At 36.6% G+C, this 15,802-nt stretch overlaps 1 protein-coding gene across 8 annotated transcripts in view; it reads left to right on the top strand.

Annotated features, from left to right (window-relative positions):
* Positions 1-15,802, top strand: part of PATJ (PATJ crumbs cell polarity complex component) — a 411,472-nt gene that overhangs the window by 171,873 nt on the left and 223,797 nt on the right. For all 8 annotated transcript variants that reach the window (XM_066376436.1, XM_066376440.1, XM_066376442.1 and 5 more), the window contains one exon: positions 2,951-3,050. In XM_066376436.1, the coding sequence (XP_066232533.1) occupies positions 2,951-3,050 (100 nt within the window). The remainder of the gene's footprint in view (positions 1-2,950; positions 3,051-15,802) is intronic.

Genomic DNA, 15,802 nt, shown 5'->3' on the forward strand with positions numbered 1-15,802 from the left:
AGAGCTTGCATTCTAGTGGACAAAGCAAACAATACAGAGTTCAGAGACTGCAGCTTTAAAGCAATTTGGGACAAGACATGAAGACCCACAAGACATGGCATCTGAAAGGGGCTGGAATATCAGCTCCATGAGGTAGGGTCACTTTCATCTCAGTTATCCCCATTGCCCAGAACATTGCCTGACACCTAACAGGCACACTCTACATACTCATTGATTGACTAAAGACTTCTCAAAACAAAACAAAAAATCACTGGCTTCAGCCCACAGGGATTGTTGCATGCCCTTTAGCATTTATAGATTCTTTTTTTTTTTTAATTCAGTGAAAGGAGGGGAGGCAGAGACAGACTCCTTCATGCACCCTGACTGGGATCCACCTGGCAAGCCCAATAGGGGGCGATGCTCTGCCCATTGGGGGTGTTGCTCCATTGCTCACTCAGCAATTGAGCTCTTCTTAGCACCTGAGGTAGAGTCCACTGAGGATGGAAACATTTTTTTATTATTTTTTTATTATTTATTATTTTATTATTAAAAGACTAGATAAAATATCTAAAATAATGTAAGTTTAGTTTCACTGTTTTCTGGAAAACTCTGGGAATATTAGATTTAAATAATGCTTATTAGTCTCTGTACACCAACCAGAAAAAGATTCTTTAGGAGACTTATATTTAATTTATTAATAAGGTAGTTTAATATGTGAAGGTAGGAAAATATTACACACTCACAGTTGGAGGAAAGGGGTTTTCTCAGTTTTATATACATAGAGTGCTTTCAGTAACAAAACATAGAATTGGACATTTAAAAATGGATAAACAGGAAAAAACAGTTTTGTTGCCACTAGGGATTTACTGTGCGAGCTAAGAAATTAATGTATATTGGATTAAAATAGCTCATGAATTGCGTATCTCAAGCATCACTATTTAATTGGTCTGGAAGATGAGTCTACTTGAGTATCTCAGTGGGATCTCTAAAACAGACAAAGTATAATTTAAGAAAAAAATAACATGCCCTATAAAATTATACAAAATGTACAGATGCCAGGTATTTATTTAAGTCATTAACAAGGAATTTAACACAATGGTTAGCCTAGCTCAGAGAGAATTAGAGAGAATGAAGTATTAATAGTTGCTGAAAGAGAGACTGCTTAAGTAAGATTCAAAATTAGATATAAAACTGGTTCATGTCTTACAGGGCAATAAAACTGCAACCTTTGGTGTTATTCCTTTTACAGGACTAAAGGAATTTGCATCTCTACCAGACAAAATTAATAGGCAATGCTGTAGGACAAGAACTATTTACATAATCATCATTTTTCTAAAAGTCAATATTGTCAGGGAACCTAAACAGCATGAGTGACAACCAGTTATTTACTGATTTAAGGAAGGCCTACTTGGTACCACACACTGTTCTTGGAGCTGAGGATGCCACACTGTTGCCCACATGGAGGTTCTCGTCACCTGGCATATTTGTGTATCCTAGCTGCAACCTTCATTGCTACAGGAAGAGCCTGACTCTCCCTGCATCCTTCTCTCGTGTGCATAGAAGGATTCCCCAGTACCCGGCAGCGCACATTCATACTAGAGGGAGACCAAGACGTTCAGATACTATATTCTTGAGAGTATTGGTAGAAATAATTAAATAAATCAGTTGTGTAAACATTTTGCTCTTAAATATAAAAAAGTGCTATTAAAGAATTTATATCTCTTAATATTATTTTAAAAGCTGGCTGTCTTTGTTCTGAATACTGTCTATAACCTAGAATGATTTGGTTCTGAGCTAAAGGTTTTACTGAAAAGAATTCATTTGCTTTTTTTTACTGTTCACTTAACTCTTGATTTTTTTCAAGCACAGATTAAAGAGACACTGATCAAATTTCTGTATTCTTTCGTTGCTTAATAAGCATCTCGTATTTGGCATCTTCTCTTCCTTCATCATTCTTGAATTTTATCAATTTTTGCATTTTCTGCATATATGTGAAGTACTGCTTTGGTTAGACACTATTTAAGTAAATTCGGGTATGTGTTTTCCATTATGGATCCCAAACAGTGTTCTCTGTTTTGGAGGAACTTATTTCATGCCTGGTTTCTGTAATGGCCTAGTCATTGTCCATTTACTGAAGTGTATCCTGCCATTAGTGGTTTTGTCATATAAATCATAATTGAATGTACTTTTAAATTCGTTGCAAAACAAATCTTAATCCAATTGTTTTGGAATTTGTGGAGTGTTGGGTCTGTCTGCTCCTACTCTTTAGCAGCTTAGATCTCTCTGCAAAGTTTGATATGTTTTATTTCTCCTGGCATACAAGAAAATATCTACATTCTGTGAAGGTAACCTGATCATAGAGTTTTGTTCTGCTTTAATTATGTGTTTGAGCCAAATATTGATGTATTGTACCATTTGGCATATAAATTTAAAGAATACTTACAAAGACAAAAAATGTACTATAAAGATTTATTTTTTAAAACTTTGAAATGTATGTTGACTATATAAATTATAAATGAATACCTTTTCAGTTAGAAAAATCTTAGTATTTCATTTGAGTGTGTTTTTAAGATACAATTGAATAAAAAATTTAAATAATTGTAGTTCTTATATTTAGATGTAATTTTGAAATGTCTTTTATTTGAATTACTTGGTTTAGTAACGAAGAAAATTAAGCTTTGACAGTGTAACGAAAAGACATAAAATTACTGGAGAAAGGCATGCATTCTTCTGGGTAGGTCTACAGTCCTATGAGCTGTACTTTTGAATTTCTGTTTTCTGTGTTGGTGTGTTTACATCACAGAGTCACTTTTATATAATACCATAAACAGAAGAAAGCAAATTTTATTTGTTTTATAATCCTTGTGATATAACTGATGTTGGATACAGATGATTTTTTTATCCTGTTTGTCCTTGAAGAAGAAGACTGTGCAAAGGTAATTTACTCTTCTCTCCAATTTTGTGTCTTCAGAGGCAAGGAACTGCTCCTCCTCCAATGAAACTGCCACCTCCTTATAAAGCTCCGTCTGAAGACAGTGATGAAAATGAAGAAGATAATGCATTTACCAACAGTAAGTTCCTTTATATTATTTAAAGTGGGTGCAGAATTTCTTAAATTGTGCTTTAATGGTTATTGTAAGTCTCCAGATGCTATGCTGTGGGTTCTTGGAAAATATGCATGAATGTATCATGCTGAAAGAGAAAATTTACATTCTTCTTAACTTTTGTGACTTTATTTTCCTAAGCTTTTTCTCTTTGACACTAATACAATATTAGAATGAATATCAAAGACAACTGGGTTGTACACTATTTTACCCATATTCAATCCTGGTCTTTCTATTTGGTTGTAAATACAAAAATACTAGGTCCTTGAAATTACATCTGACCCACAATAGCTGGACTTGGATGTCAGTTCTTGATTACTTACCCTCTTCAAATGGATAGTGATGTTGCTAATACACAATTACAGAAAGCCTACCAAGTCATACGTATTGTCTCCTTTAGAATTCCTTTTATGGTTTCCTTTTGCATTAGCTGTATCAAATTACATCCATATATTTAAAATATATATTACATCTGTATATATATATATTACATCTGTATATTTTAAATACATATCCATACATATATTTATTAGAGTCTTTATTTAAAAGAATTTACATTTTTTTTATACATGTAAAGTTTATGTAGTTAGATCTAATTGCTATTATATATGGAGTTTATTTTGGGGGGTGATGAAAATGTTCTAAAATTAGATTATGATGATGATTCCACAATTTGTGAATATACTAAAACTTATAGGATTATATGTTTAAATAGGTGATTTTTTTGGTTTATAAAATATATATATATTTTATATACAGAAAGGAATTTGATATAGAAATTGAAAGAGTTGCAGGTCTAGTGTGTGATTTTTAAGCACACCTTCTTCTATGAAAATAATGGGACTTACATCACAGGGTTGTGATAAGCATTAAAATAAGATAATAAGATCTTTAGCCAGCTATCTAGTGAATCTTCAACAAGTATTATAGCTGTCATTATTGGTAACAATTACTATTAAGTTAGCTTTATAACTTTATATCTTTTAACTATAATAATAAGTGTTTTAAAACAAATATAATTTTACAAATAATTTGGTTACTTTATAAAAGTTTGGTTTGTACTCTACAATTTTACAGAGCCATTTTTCATGCATTATTTTCTTTACTCAACAAATCTTTGTTGAAAGCCAACTGCTATTTACTAACTGTTAATTAAGTGAGCCTTCTATGAAATGAATAGCATAACTCCATTTTTCTCAGTGGGCTCACTGGCCTGGAAAGGAGGATACAAAAGCATGGGAACAAATTATGATAAATGCCTTGGTTTTGAGCCTCTTTTGGAGAAGTTCATGTGATGGATACAATTGATATGTGTGTGCACATATGTAATACAATCCCTTGTTTGTATATAGATATTAGGACAACTGCAGCAGAGTGCAGATTGTTGATTATTCATGATTTCTGGGATGCCTGAATGCCCATATTTCATAGAGCAGTGGTAATCAACCTGGTCCCTACCACCCACTAGTGGGCGTTCCAGCTTTCATGGTGGGTGGTAGTGGAGCAACCAAAGTCTAAATAAAAAGATAGATTTAACTATAGTAAGTTTTTTTATAAAGATTTATTCTGCCAAACTTAGAGAAAATCTGACATAAAGTACTTGGTCAGTAATTATTATTATATGCTTTAACTTGCTGTAGCTCTGCTTTATAAATTTTATAAAGTAAAGTTACTTCCCTACTTTATAAATCACCATTACTGTGGAACTGGTGGGGGAGTTAGAAAATTTTACTACTAACGGAGATACAAAAGTAGGTGGTAGGTATAAAAAGGTTGACTACCCCTGGCATAGATGTTAGGGAACCTAATTTGGACATGTGACTGAAACTACGTTCTAATCCTAGAGCTACTACTACTTAGTTGTGACATCATGTACAAGTTACTTAACCTCTTCCTGGATCACACTTTCTTATCCATAAGGGATGAAAGGGTATCTTATTATAACTTGCCTCAGAATTATTGTGAGAATTAGAGGGGAAAAAAAACCATTTAAAGCGGTTAGTATAGGGATTGTGATAACTATTAAACACTCTGGTTTCCATGTGCAAAACCTTCACATATGTTATTAGGTCTGTCAACATACTAACTTTGTGAGGTCTCTAATTATACAAATAAAGAAACTGAAGCTCAGAGAAATTAAGGAATATGTCTAAACTAAACACAGCTAATAAATAGTGCAAGTGGAGTTTAAACCCAGATATTTTTCCTCCAGAGCCTGTCTATAATCTACACTTCCCATTACTTAAAACCCATTACTATGCCCTGGCCAGTTGGCTCAGCAGTAGAGTGTCGGCCTGGCGTGCGGGGGACCCGGGTTCGATTCCCGGCCAGGGCACATAGGAGAAGCGCCCATTTGCTTCTCCACTCCCTCCCCCTCCTTCCTCTCTGTCTCTCTCTTCCCCTCCCGCAGCCAAGGCTCCAGTGGAGCAAGGATGGCCCGGGCGCTGGGGATGGCTCCTTGGCCTCTGCCCCAGGCGCTAGAGTGGCTCTGGTCGCGGCAGAGTGATGCCCCGGAGGGGCAGAGCATCGCCCCCTGGTGGGCAGAGCGTCTCCCCTGGTGGGCGTGCCGGGTGGATCCCAGTCGGGCGCATGCGGGAGTCTATCTGACTGTCTCTCCCCGTTTCCAGCTTCAGAAAAATACAAAAAAACAAAACAAAACAAAAAAACAAAACCATTACTGTAGCAGAAATAGGTAGAAAGAGATTGGAGGTTATCTAGTCAGTAGTACTTTGATGCCATAAAATAGGCAGAGCACAGCACCCACCCCAAATGTCCACAGACACATTCACAACATTAGTGGGGCTCAGGAAGGACACTGATTTAGGCTCATGGGAGACCCACTAGTTCCCCAGACTCCCAGAGGTCCTGCCCTGCTAAGCTTCGGCTCCCTGGCAGAATCTGGGCAGACTGAGTGCATGGCTCTAGGACAGAGGCCAGCTTTCCCTCACATGCCCGATTAGTGCAGAGCCCTCCCTTCACGTGGCAAATCTTGTTTTTGGGGTCTGATGACTCTGTTGGCCTCACCCTGATGACTTGTTGAGATCCTTCCCCACCACAGAGGTCTTCATGCTCCTGGGGAGTGGCAGCTAGAGTTGGTATATGCTGAGACTTTTGCTGAGTGGCCTCAGACTCAGCACTGGCAATGAATTTGAACTGGTATCAATCTGGTGAATACCATGCTCCCTTACTTGGTGACTCACTGAGAACCAAACTCATGTACACAAGTACTGCCAGAGACTCCTTTAGTGACTGAGTCTAACAGGCAGCTGGCAGGTGAAGGCAGATCTTGGAATACCTTGGACCTTTTTCTGACCTGTTCCCAGGCTCAGTGATGGAAAAAGCCAGCCTGGGTGCACAACTTGCACCTACCTATGTACACCTAGACCCAGCTGAGGTGGTCACAAAGTATGGACCACTTTGAAGCTCTAAACCTGTTGCCCAGGGCCAGCCAAGAGCAGTCTGACATTTACCTGCTCCTTAGTTGTTCAGTGATTGCTTTCTCATATGTGCCTTGACTGGGAGGGTTACAGCAGAATGAGTGACCCCTTGCTCAAGCCAGCGACCTTGGGCTCAAGCCAGTGACCTTGGACATCAAGCCAGCAACTATGGGGTCATGTCTATGATCCCATGCTCAAGCCAGCAACTCTGCACTCAAGGTGGTGACCTCAGGTTTTCGAACCTGGGTTTTCTGTGTCCCAGTCCGACGCTCTATCCATTGTGCCACTACCTGGTCAGACTAGATTAGATGGATTTAACTAATACCTTCAGAGCACTTTTCTCCAAAGTAGCAGAATATACTTTTTTTCCATGTATACATGAAACATTTTCTATGATAAGATCACATGTTAGAACACAAAACAAGTCTCAGTAAATTTGAGAAGATTGATATCATATCAAGCATCTTCTCTGACCATGATGGTATGAAACTAGAAATCAATAACAAGAAAGAAACTGAAAAATACACAGACATGGAGGCTAAACATGTTACTAAACAATGAACAGGTTAACAGTGAGATCAAGGATGAAATTAAAAGTTACCTGGAGACAAATGAAAATCAGAACACAACAACCCAAAATTTATGGGACACAGTAGAAGCAGTCCAAAGAGAGAATACATAGCATTACAAGCCTATCTCAAGAAACAAGAAATAATCCAAATTAACAATCTAACTTTACACTTAAAGGAACTTGAAAGAGGGCACAACCCAAAGTGAGTAGAAGGAAATAGATAGTATAAATCAGAGCAGAAATAAAGAAAATAGAATCTAAAAAAATATATACAAAAGGTAATAAAACCAAAAAAAGATAAACAAGATTGACAAACTTTTAACCAGACTCATCAAGAAAAAGAAGTGTGAGAGGACCCAAATAAATAAAATCAGAAATGAAAGAGAAGTAACAATTGACACCAAAAAAATACAAAACATTGTAAGAAAATACTATGAACAACTAACTATATGCCAAAAAAATTGGACAAATTGGATGAAATGAATAAATTCCTACAAACTTACAATCTCTCAAAACTGAATCAGAAAGAATGAGAAAATCTGAATAGACAAATTACAACTAGTGAAATTGAAGCAGTAATAAAAAAAACTTCCAACAAACAAAGGTCCAAGACTGGATGGCTTCACAGGTGAATTTTACCAAATATTCAAATACCTGTCCTTTTCAAACTATTCCAAAAAATTTAAGAAGGGAAACTACCAAGCTCATTTTATGAGGCCAGCATTTTCCTAATTTCAAAACCAGGTAAAGACACTACGAAGGAAGAAAATTATAGGCCAATATCCCTGTTGAACATAGGTGTTAAAATCATCAACAAGGTATTATCAAACTGGATCCAGCAATACATTAGAAAGATCATACATCATGATCAAGTAGAATTTATTCCAGGGATGCAAGGTTGGCACAATATCCACAAATCAATATATGTAACACATCACATAGACAAAAGGAAGGATGGAAACCACATGATTATATTAATAGATGCAGAAAAAGCATTTGATAATGTCCAGCACCCATTTATGATAAAAACTCTCAGCAGAGTGGGAATAGAGGACCCATACCTCAATGTAATAAAGGTCATATATGACACACCCACAGGCAATGTCATATTTAATATATAAAAACTACAAGCATTTTCCTTAAGATTGGAAACAAGACAGGGATATCTGCTTTTGCCACTCTTTTTCAACATAGTACTGGAATCATAGCCACAGCAATCAGGCAAGAAGAAGAAATAAAGGCATCCAAATTGGAAAGGAATAAGTAAAACTGTCATTATTTGCAGATGACATGAGGCTGTATAGAGAGAACCCTAAAGTTTCCACCAAAAAACCACTAGAATAAATAAATTCAGTAAAGTAGCAGGATACAAAATAAATATCCAGAAATCAGTTGCATTTTTTTCCTAAATGCGAGGAGGGGATATAGTGAGACAGACTGACCAGGATCCTGACCAGGATCCACCTAGCAACCCGCATCTAAGGCCGATGCTCAAATCAACCAAATTATCCTCAGCACACAGGGCCGACACTTGAACCAATCAAACCCCTGGCTGTGGGAGAGGAAGAGGGAGAGATGGGGAAAGGGTGGGGAAGAGAAGCAGAGGGTAATTTCTCTTGTGTGCCTTGACTAGGAATCAAACCCAGACATCCACATGCTGGACCTACGTTCTATCCACTGAGCCACCTGATCAGGGCAAAATCAGTAGCATTTTTATGCACCAATAATGAACTATCTGAAAGAGAAACTAAGAAAACAGTCCCATTCACAATTGCTTCAAAAAAAATGATTAACTCGTTATAAATTTAACCAGGTTTAAAAGACCTGTACTCAGAAAATTTTAAGACACTGAAAAAGGAAATTGAAGAAGATACAAATAAGTGGAAGCATGTACTGTGTTCACGGATATGAAGGATTAACATCATTAAAACTTTAGTCCATTTTACCTATAGCAATCTATAAATTCAATGCAATTCCTATCAAGACACCAATGATGTATTCCACAGAACTAGAACAAATATTTTAAAAATTTATATGGAACCACAAAAGACCCCAAATAGCCATAGCAATCTTTGGAAAGAAGAACAAAGTTGGAGGTAACATGCTACCTGACATCAAACTATACTACAAGGCTATAGCAATCAAAACAGCATGGTACTGGCATAAAAATAGACATAGAAATCAATGGAACATAATAGAGAGCTCAGAAATCAATCTATACCTTTATGGTCAATTAATATGTGACAAAGGAAGCAAAAACATACAATGGGGTAAAGATATTCTATTCAATAAATGATGTTGGAAAATTGGACAAATACATGGGAAAAAATGAAACGAGACCACCTTCTTACACCTAAGTGGATTTCAGTCTTAAAGGTTAGACTTGAAACCATAAAAATCCTAGAAGAAATCAAAGGTAATAAAATCTTGGACATTTCTCTTAACAATATTTTTAATGATATATCACCTTAGACACGGGAAACAAAAGAAAAAATAAACAAATAGGGCTACATCAAACTAAAAATGTTTTACACAACAAAGGAAACCATCAACAAAATGAAAAAACACACGAGCTACACACCACTTTAATGTTTATTTAAAATCTAACTTAGGTGAGCTTCAGCAAACTACTTAACTATAAAGTTAATCCTGCCAAGAAACGTTTATTGAGTGGCTATTATAGGTGGCCAGTTACTGTTCTAAGTGTTAAGAACAAAGCAGGGAACAAGAGCTAGCCTCTCATTAGCTTATACTTCAGTGGAGGAGAAAGATTATACACAATAACATAGTTTAAATAGGGGTCCCCAAACTACAGCCTGCTGGCCACATGCGGCCCTCTGCCGCACTTCTGGAAGGGGCACCTCTTTCATTGGTGGTCAGTGAGAGGAGCACAGGATGTGGATTACTGTATGTGGCGGCGCTGCAAAGTGCAGCGTTGCTCACGTACAGTACTACTTCCGGTGATGTAGGATGCACGCTTCATGGCTCCAGAGCATGTCATATCACTTGTTACGGCTAGCAGTGACAAATATGGAACCGGACATTGACCATCTCATTAGCCAAAAGCAGGCCCATAGTTCCCATTGAAATACTGGTCAGTTTGTTGATTTAAATTTACTTGTTCTTTATTTTAAATATTGTATTTGTTCCTGTTTTGTTTTTTTTTACTTTAAAATAAGATATGTGCAGTGTGCATAGGGATTTGTTCATAGTTTTTTTTATAGTCCAGCCCTCCAACGGTCTGAGGGACAGTGATCTGGCCCCCTGTGTAAAAAATTTGGGGACCCCTGGTTTAAATATTGATAAATTATATAAATAAATAAACAAGGTACTATGATTTTAAAAAGTCTTGGAGGAGGAAATATTAACTGGAATGAGTAAAAAAGGTTGAGATAAGACCCAAATGACAAGAAGAGACCAGACATACAAAGAGCTGGTTTAAATAGTCATCATATAGATCAGATATTTTTTGAGACTGTGACCCACAGTAACATACATTTTACTTAACAACCAAGTATAGATATGTGCACATACACATGCACCTATAATTAAAAGTTTCATGAACTATTGCTTGCCTTGATAACGTATGAACTTTATTTTTTTCTATTTTATTTCATTATAAAACTCTACTTGCAACTTTTTTCTAAAACTAACCATAACCCTAGTCCTAGGCCTAGCCCTGATTCTAACCCTAACCAGAATTGATACCCAAACCCTATCCTCAAATATATCACAAACCCTAACCCTAATTATAAACTCAACCCCAACACTAACCCTAAATCTAATGTAATTCTAACCCTACTCTAACTAAAAACCTAATGCTATAAATAACACTAGCCCTAAATATAACCCAAAACCTAGCCATTATCCTAACCCTAACCTTAACACTAACCCTAATGTATGTTATTAATTTTTTTCAATTACAGTTTACATTTAATATTATTTTGTTTTATTATTTTCAGGTGTATAGCATAGCAGTTAGACAATTATATACTTTACTAAGTGCAACTCTATTTCTTGACCAACCAATGGGTTGCAACCTATAAAAAACACACCAATTGCTGGCCACCACCATTACATCTGGGAGGACCTGATAATTCACAAATGATGCAGCTGTCAATCTCAAAAATTAAAAACCTTTGTCAACAATTAGTAAAGCTATGTATGAATTACACATAGTAAACAATTTTCTAGTCAGTATTATCTACTTAAGAAATATAATAAAAATTACCTAATAGCAATAACAAGAACAAGAAAATATCAAGGAATGATATATTTAAAAAATGTAAAACTCTTGGTAATGATCCATAATTGTGTAAGTCATTCACTCTTTGACAATGTGATGAAAGCTATAAACCCATTCCCCAGAAAAATGTATGCAGATACATGGAACCATTGTCACCCATGTACCTGGATTCCCACACACACACACCATTTTAAATAGGCATCATTTTGCCTATTTGTGGAAATCTTGAAGCTCGTTTAAGAATTCATGGGCTGCCTGACCTGTGGTGGCGCAGTGGATAAAGCGTCAACCTGGAAATGCTGAGGTCGCCGGTTCAAAACCCTGGGCTTGCCTGGTCAAGGCACATATGGGAGTTGATGCTTCCAGCTCCCCCCCTTCTGTCTCTCTGTCTCTCCTCTCTGTCTCTCCCTCTCCTCTCTAAAATGAATAAATAAAAAATAAATAAAAAAGAATTCATGGGCTGTATAGCCCTGGTTGGTTGAATCAGTGGTAGAGCGTTGGCCTGGCGTGCGGGAGTCCCGGGTTCGATTCCCGGCCAGGGCACACAGGAGAAGCGCCCATCTGCTTCTCCACCCCTCCCCCTTTCCTTCCTCTCTGTCTCTCTCTTCCCCTCCCGCAGCGAGGCTCCATTGGAGCAAAGTTTGCCCCGGTGCTGAGGATGGCTCTGTGGCCTCTGCCTTAGGCGCTAGAATGGCTCTGGTCACAACAGAGCAATGCCCCAGATGGGCAGAGCATTGCCCCCTGGTGGGCATGCCAGGTGGATCCTGGTCAGACGCATGCGGGAGTCTGTCTGCCTCCCCATTTCCAACTTCAGAAAAATACAAAAAAAAAAAGAATTCATGGACCGTTTGATCTGTGGTGGTGCAGTGGATGAGGCATCAACCTGGAATGCTGAGATTGTAGGTTCAAAAACCTAGGCTTTCCCGGTCAAGGCACCTGAGAGAAGCAACTACTACAAATTGATGCTGCCTGCTCTTTCCTTTCCTACCCCCTTTCTCTCTCTTTCCTCTCTCTAAAATCAATAAATTAAAAAAAATTTTTTTTTAGATGAAAGAAAGGGAGGTAGTGAGGCAGATTCCCTTATGCACCCCAACCACGATCCACCTGGCCACCCCATTTAGTATCAATGCTTGAGTACCAAGCTATATTTAGTGCCTGAGGCTGATGATGCTCCAGCAGAACTATCCTCTTTGCCTGGAGCCGTGCTCAAACCAATTGAGCCATTGTGGGAGGGGAAGAAGGAGAGAAGGAGGAGAGGGAAGGAGGGAGAAGCAGATGATTGCTTCTCCTGTGTGCCCTAACTGGGAATTGAACCTATGTTGTCCATGTACCAGGCTGATGCTCTATCCATTGAGCCACCAGCCAGGGCCAAATTTTAAAAATCTTTTAAAAAAATTTATGGTCACAGGTTGACAACATCTACAGTTTCTTTTTTAAAGAAAACTATGGAACTTTAATTAAGAAGATTTTTGGAGGTAATAGTGATATATTATTTTCCTGATTGGAGTACTAAGTGTATTATAGATTTTAATTATTTCTAACTTAGTCTATAAGTTTAAGGTAATTTGAATCCAAATCTTACACATATATAGGCTTTTAAAAAATATGACAGTTTCATTGAAAATTGATTTATAAATGAAAAGCTGGACAGTATCTGACTATATTCTAGACTGGTGGTTTTCAGACTTAATCTGGAACTTTTAGAAATAAGTTGTGAGTGTTTGGGATTGTCTAAGTCAGATTTACTCAACTTCTCCCTGTTGCCATTTTTACCAGATAATTCTTTTGGGGGTGAAGGTTGTCCTTTACATTGTAGGGTGTTTAATAGTACCCCCAGTCTCTACCTGCTGAATGCCAGGTTGTTCCCATCCCAGTTGTAACAACCAAAAATGTCTCTGCATATTGTCAATTGTCCCCTGGTGTAAATGGATGAGGGTTTCTGCTGTCATTTATTAGTTGGGGTGCCTATGTCATTGTATTGTATAGGACAGTCCCATACAATGAAAAATTGTCCTGCCCAAAGTACCAGTAGTGCTCGTGTTTAAAAACATTGTTTAAAACTGCACTAATTAAATAAGTTTAGTAACAAAATAATCATGTACTGTAAGATTATTAAAATATAATTTTGATACAGATAAAGGCCTTTCATATTATTATACCAACAAGAATAAAGGAAAATAATTGTTTATATAAAAATTAAAAACATTATGTATATACATATACATAAATATATCTGTAGTCAGAAGAAAAAGGGTATATATAACAATTAAAAAACAGGCAAAGATCAGACAGTATATAAGCAAAGAAAAAGATATGAGTAACAAGTACAATAAGTTTGTTCAGCCTCACTAATAAGAGAAATGTAAATTAACTTAAAAATCAGATATTTTTGACCTATTATGTGAAGATTTAAAAAATTAATATTTCTAATATTGGAAAGGTTGTAGAAAAATAAGAGCTTGTATACTGTTGGTAGGATTCATGTACCTTTTTCTGGAGATCCATTTGGCAGTATGTATACAAAATTCAAATGTGTGTATTTTTTGACTGAATAATTCAATTTCCAGTGATAGCACCTAAGGAATTCATTGTCCATGTGAATATATGTATATGTAAATGTATATATACCTTACACAGATGTTTATTGCAGTATTTTTCACTAGTAGCAATTATAGTGATATGTATTATATGTAATTAATACAAAATATAATCGTGATTAAGTCACTTTATCTCTAAGCACTTCTAGCCATTTACCTGGAACGAGCTGCATCTCTTTTCCTTTAGTTTTCTCATTTTTAAGATGGGATATAATGGTGCTTCGTACACTGGTTGGTTATGATAGTCTAGAAGAAATACAACATGCTTATATAGAAAGTGACATATACGAAGGACTCTTGAAACATTGGTGACTACTCTGTTGTTATTAATAGTGACAAAAATTTTTTCACTCACCAAATATTACCATTACAGAATGAAATTCTGGTGTAATTATATATTAAAATGTTATCCAAAACTTATTATAACTTAATTTTTAAAATTTTTATCAATCAATTTTATTTTTAAGGTGAGAGGAGGGGAGATAGTGAGCAAGATTTCTGCATGTGCCCAACAGGGATCCACCCAGTGGATTGCCGTCTGGCACTGATGCTGGTATCAACCAAGCTATCTTTAGCATCTGAGGCTGACACATTGGACCAACAGAACTATCTTCAGTGTCCAGGGTTGAGCTCAAATCAATTGAGTCACTGGCTGCAGGAAGGGAAGAGGGAGAAAAGGGGGAGAAGGAGTGGGCGAGAAGCAGATGGTCACTTCTCCTGTGTGCTCTGACCGGGAATCGGACCTAGGATGTCTATATGGCGGGCTGATGGTCTATCCACTGAGTCACCGTCCAAAGCCAGCAATCAATTTTTTGAAGTTAAACTTTATCGTGTAACAATACATTAATTCTGTCTACCTCTAGACTGCTTCTTGATCATCACTGATAACAGTGATACTATTACACTTTCACTCTGAACTGGCAATCACTAGAAGAGAAAAAAATTTGGAGTACTTTATTTTTTTTTTAATTTTGATACATTGTATTTTATTTTTATTTATTTTTAATTGATTTTAATTTATTGTGTTGACATAGATTCTAGTATTGCCCTGAATGCATCCCCCCTCCCCTGTATTCTCCTCAAGTACTTTATTTTTATCTAATACTTTTTCTATCCTTTAGTTTCTCTGGACTAAAGTTGGAATTATCATAGAAATATTTGTATATGATTTTGTAATTTCTCCTTCTCATGGAATTTCAGTGTTGTAGGTTTGACAATTGTCTTTTGTTTGTTTTTTTTCATTCCTTTCAATGTAGGACAAATACACAGGAGTTTTATGTGAGAATTTCAAATTCAAATAGAATTTGCCAAACAGTCCTACAAAGTTTATGATATGACTTAATCTCTGATATTCTGCCTTATAGTTTTTTTTGTTTTGTTTTTTAGAAAGAGAGAGAAAGACAGGAAAGGAGAGAGATGAGCTTCAACTCAGAGTTGAGGCACTTTAGTTGTTCAGTGATGGCTTCTCATACGTATGTGCCTTGACTGGGAGGCTCAAGCTGAGCCAGTGACCCCTTGCTCAAGCCAGCAACCCTGCACTCAAGCTGGAGACCTTGGGGTTTTGAACCTGGTACCTCAGCATCCCAGGTCGACACCCCATTCATTGTGCTTCCACCAGTCTCTGCCTTCTAGTATTTAAATATTTATGAGTTTCTGTTGATTGACACAGGTTATAATGTAGAGTTAATTCTCTTAAAATTCACATTAACTGTCAATGTACTTTCCTATTTAACCTTTAATTTTTTTAATTTTTAATACAAAAAAATCAGCTTTCATTCTCATCTTTAATCACTTGTAGTATTTTATATTTATGCTTCAGTTAACTGATGGAACTTCATCATATCAAGCACATAAAGAAATTTTTTACT

The sequence above is a fragment of the Saccopteryx leptura genome, chromosome 3, assembly GCF_036850995.1.
Source record: "Saccopteryx leptura isolate mSacLep1 chromosome 3, mSacLep1_pri_phased_curated, whole genome shotgun sequence".
Classification (NCBI taxonomy): Eukaryota; Metazoa; Chordata; class Mammalia; order Chiroptera; family Emballonuridae; genus Saccopteryx; species Saccopteryx leptura.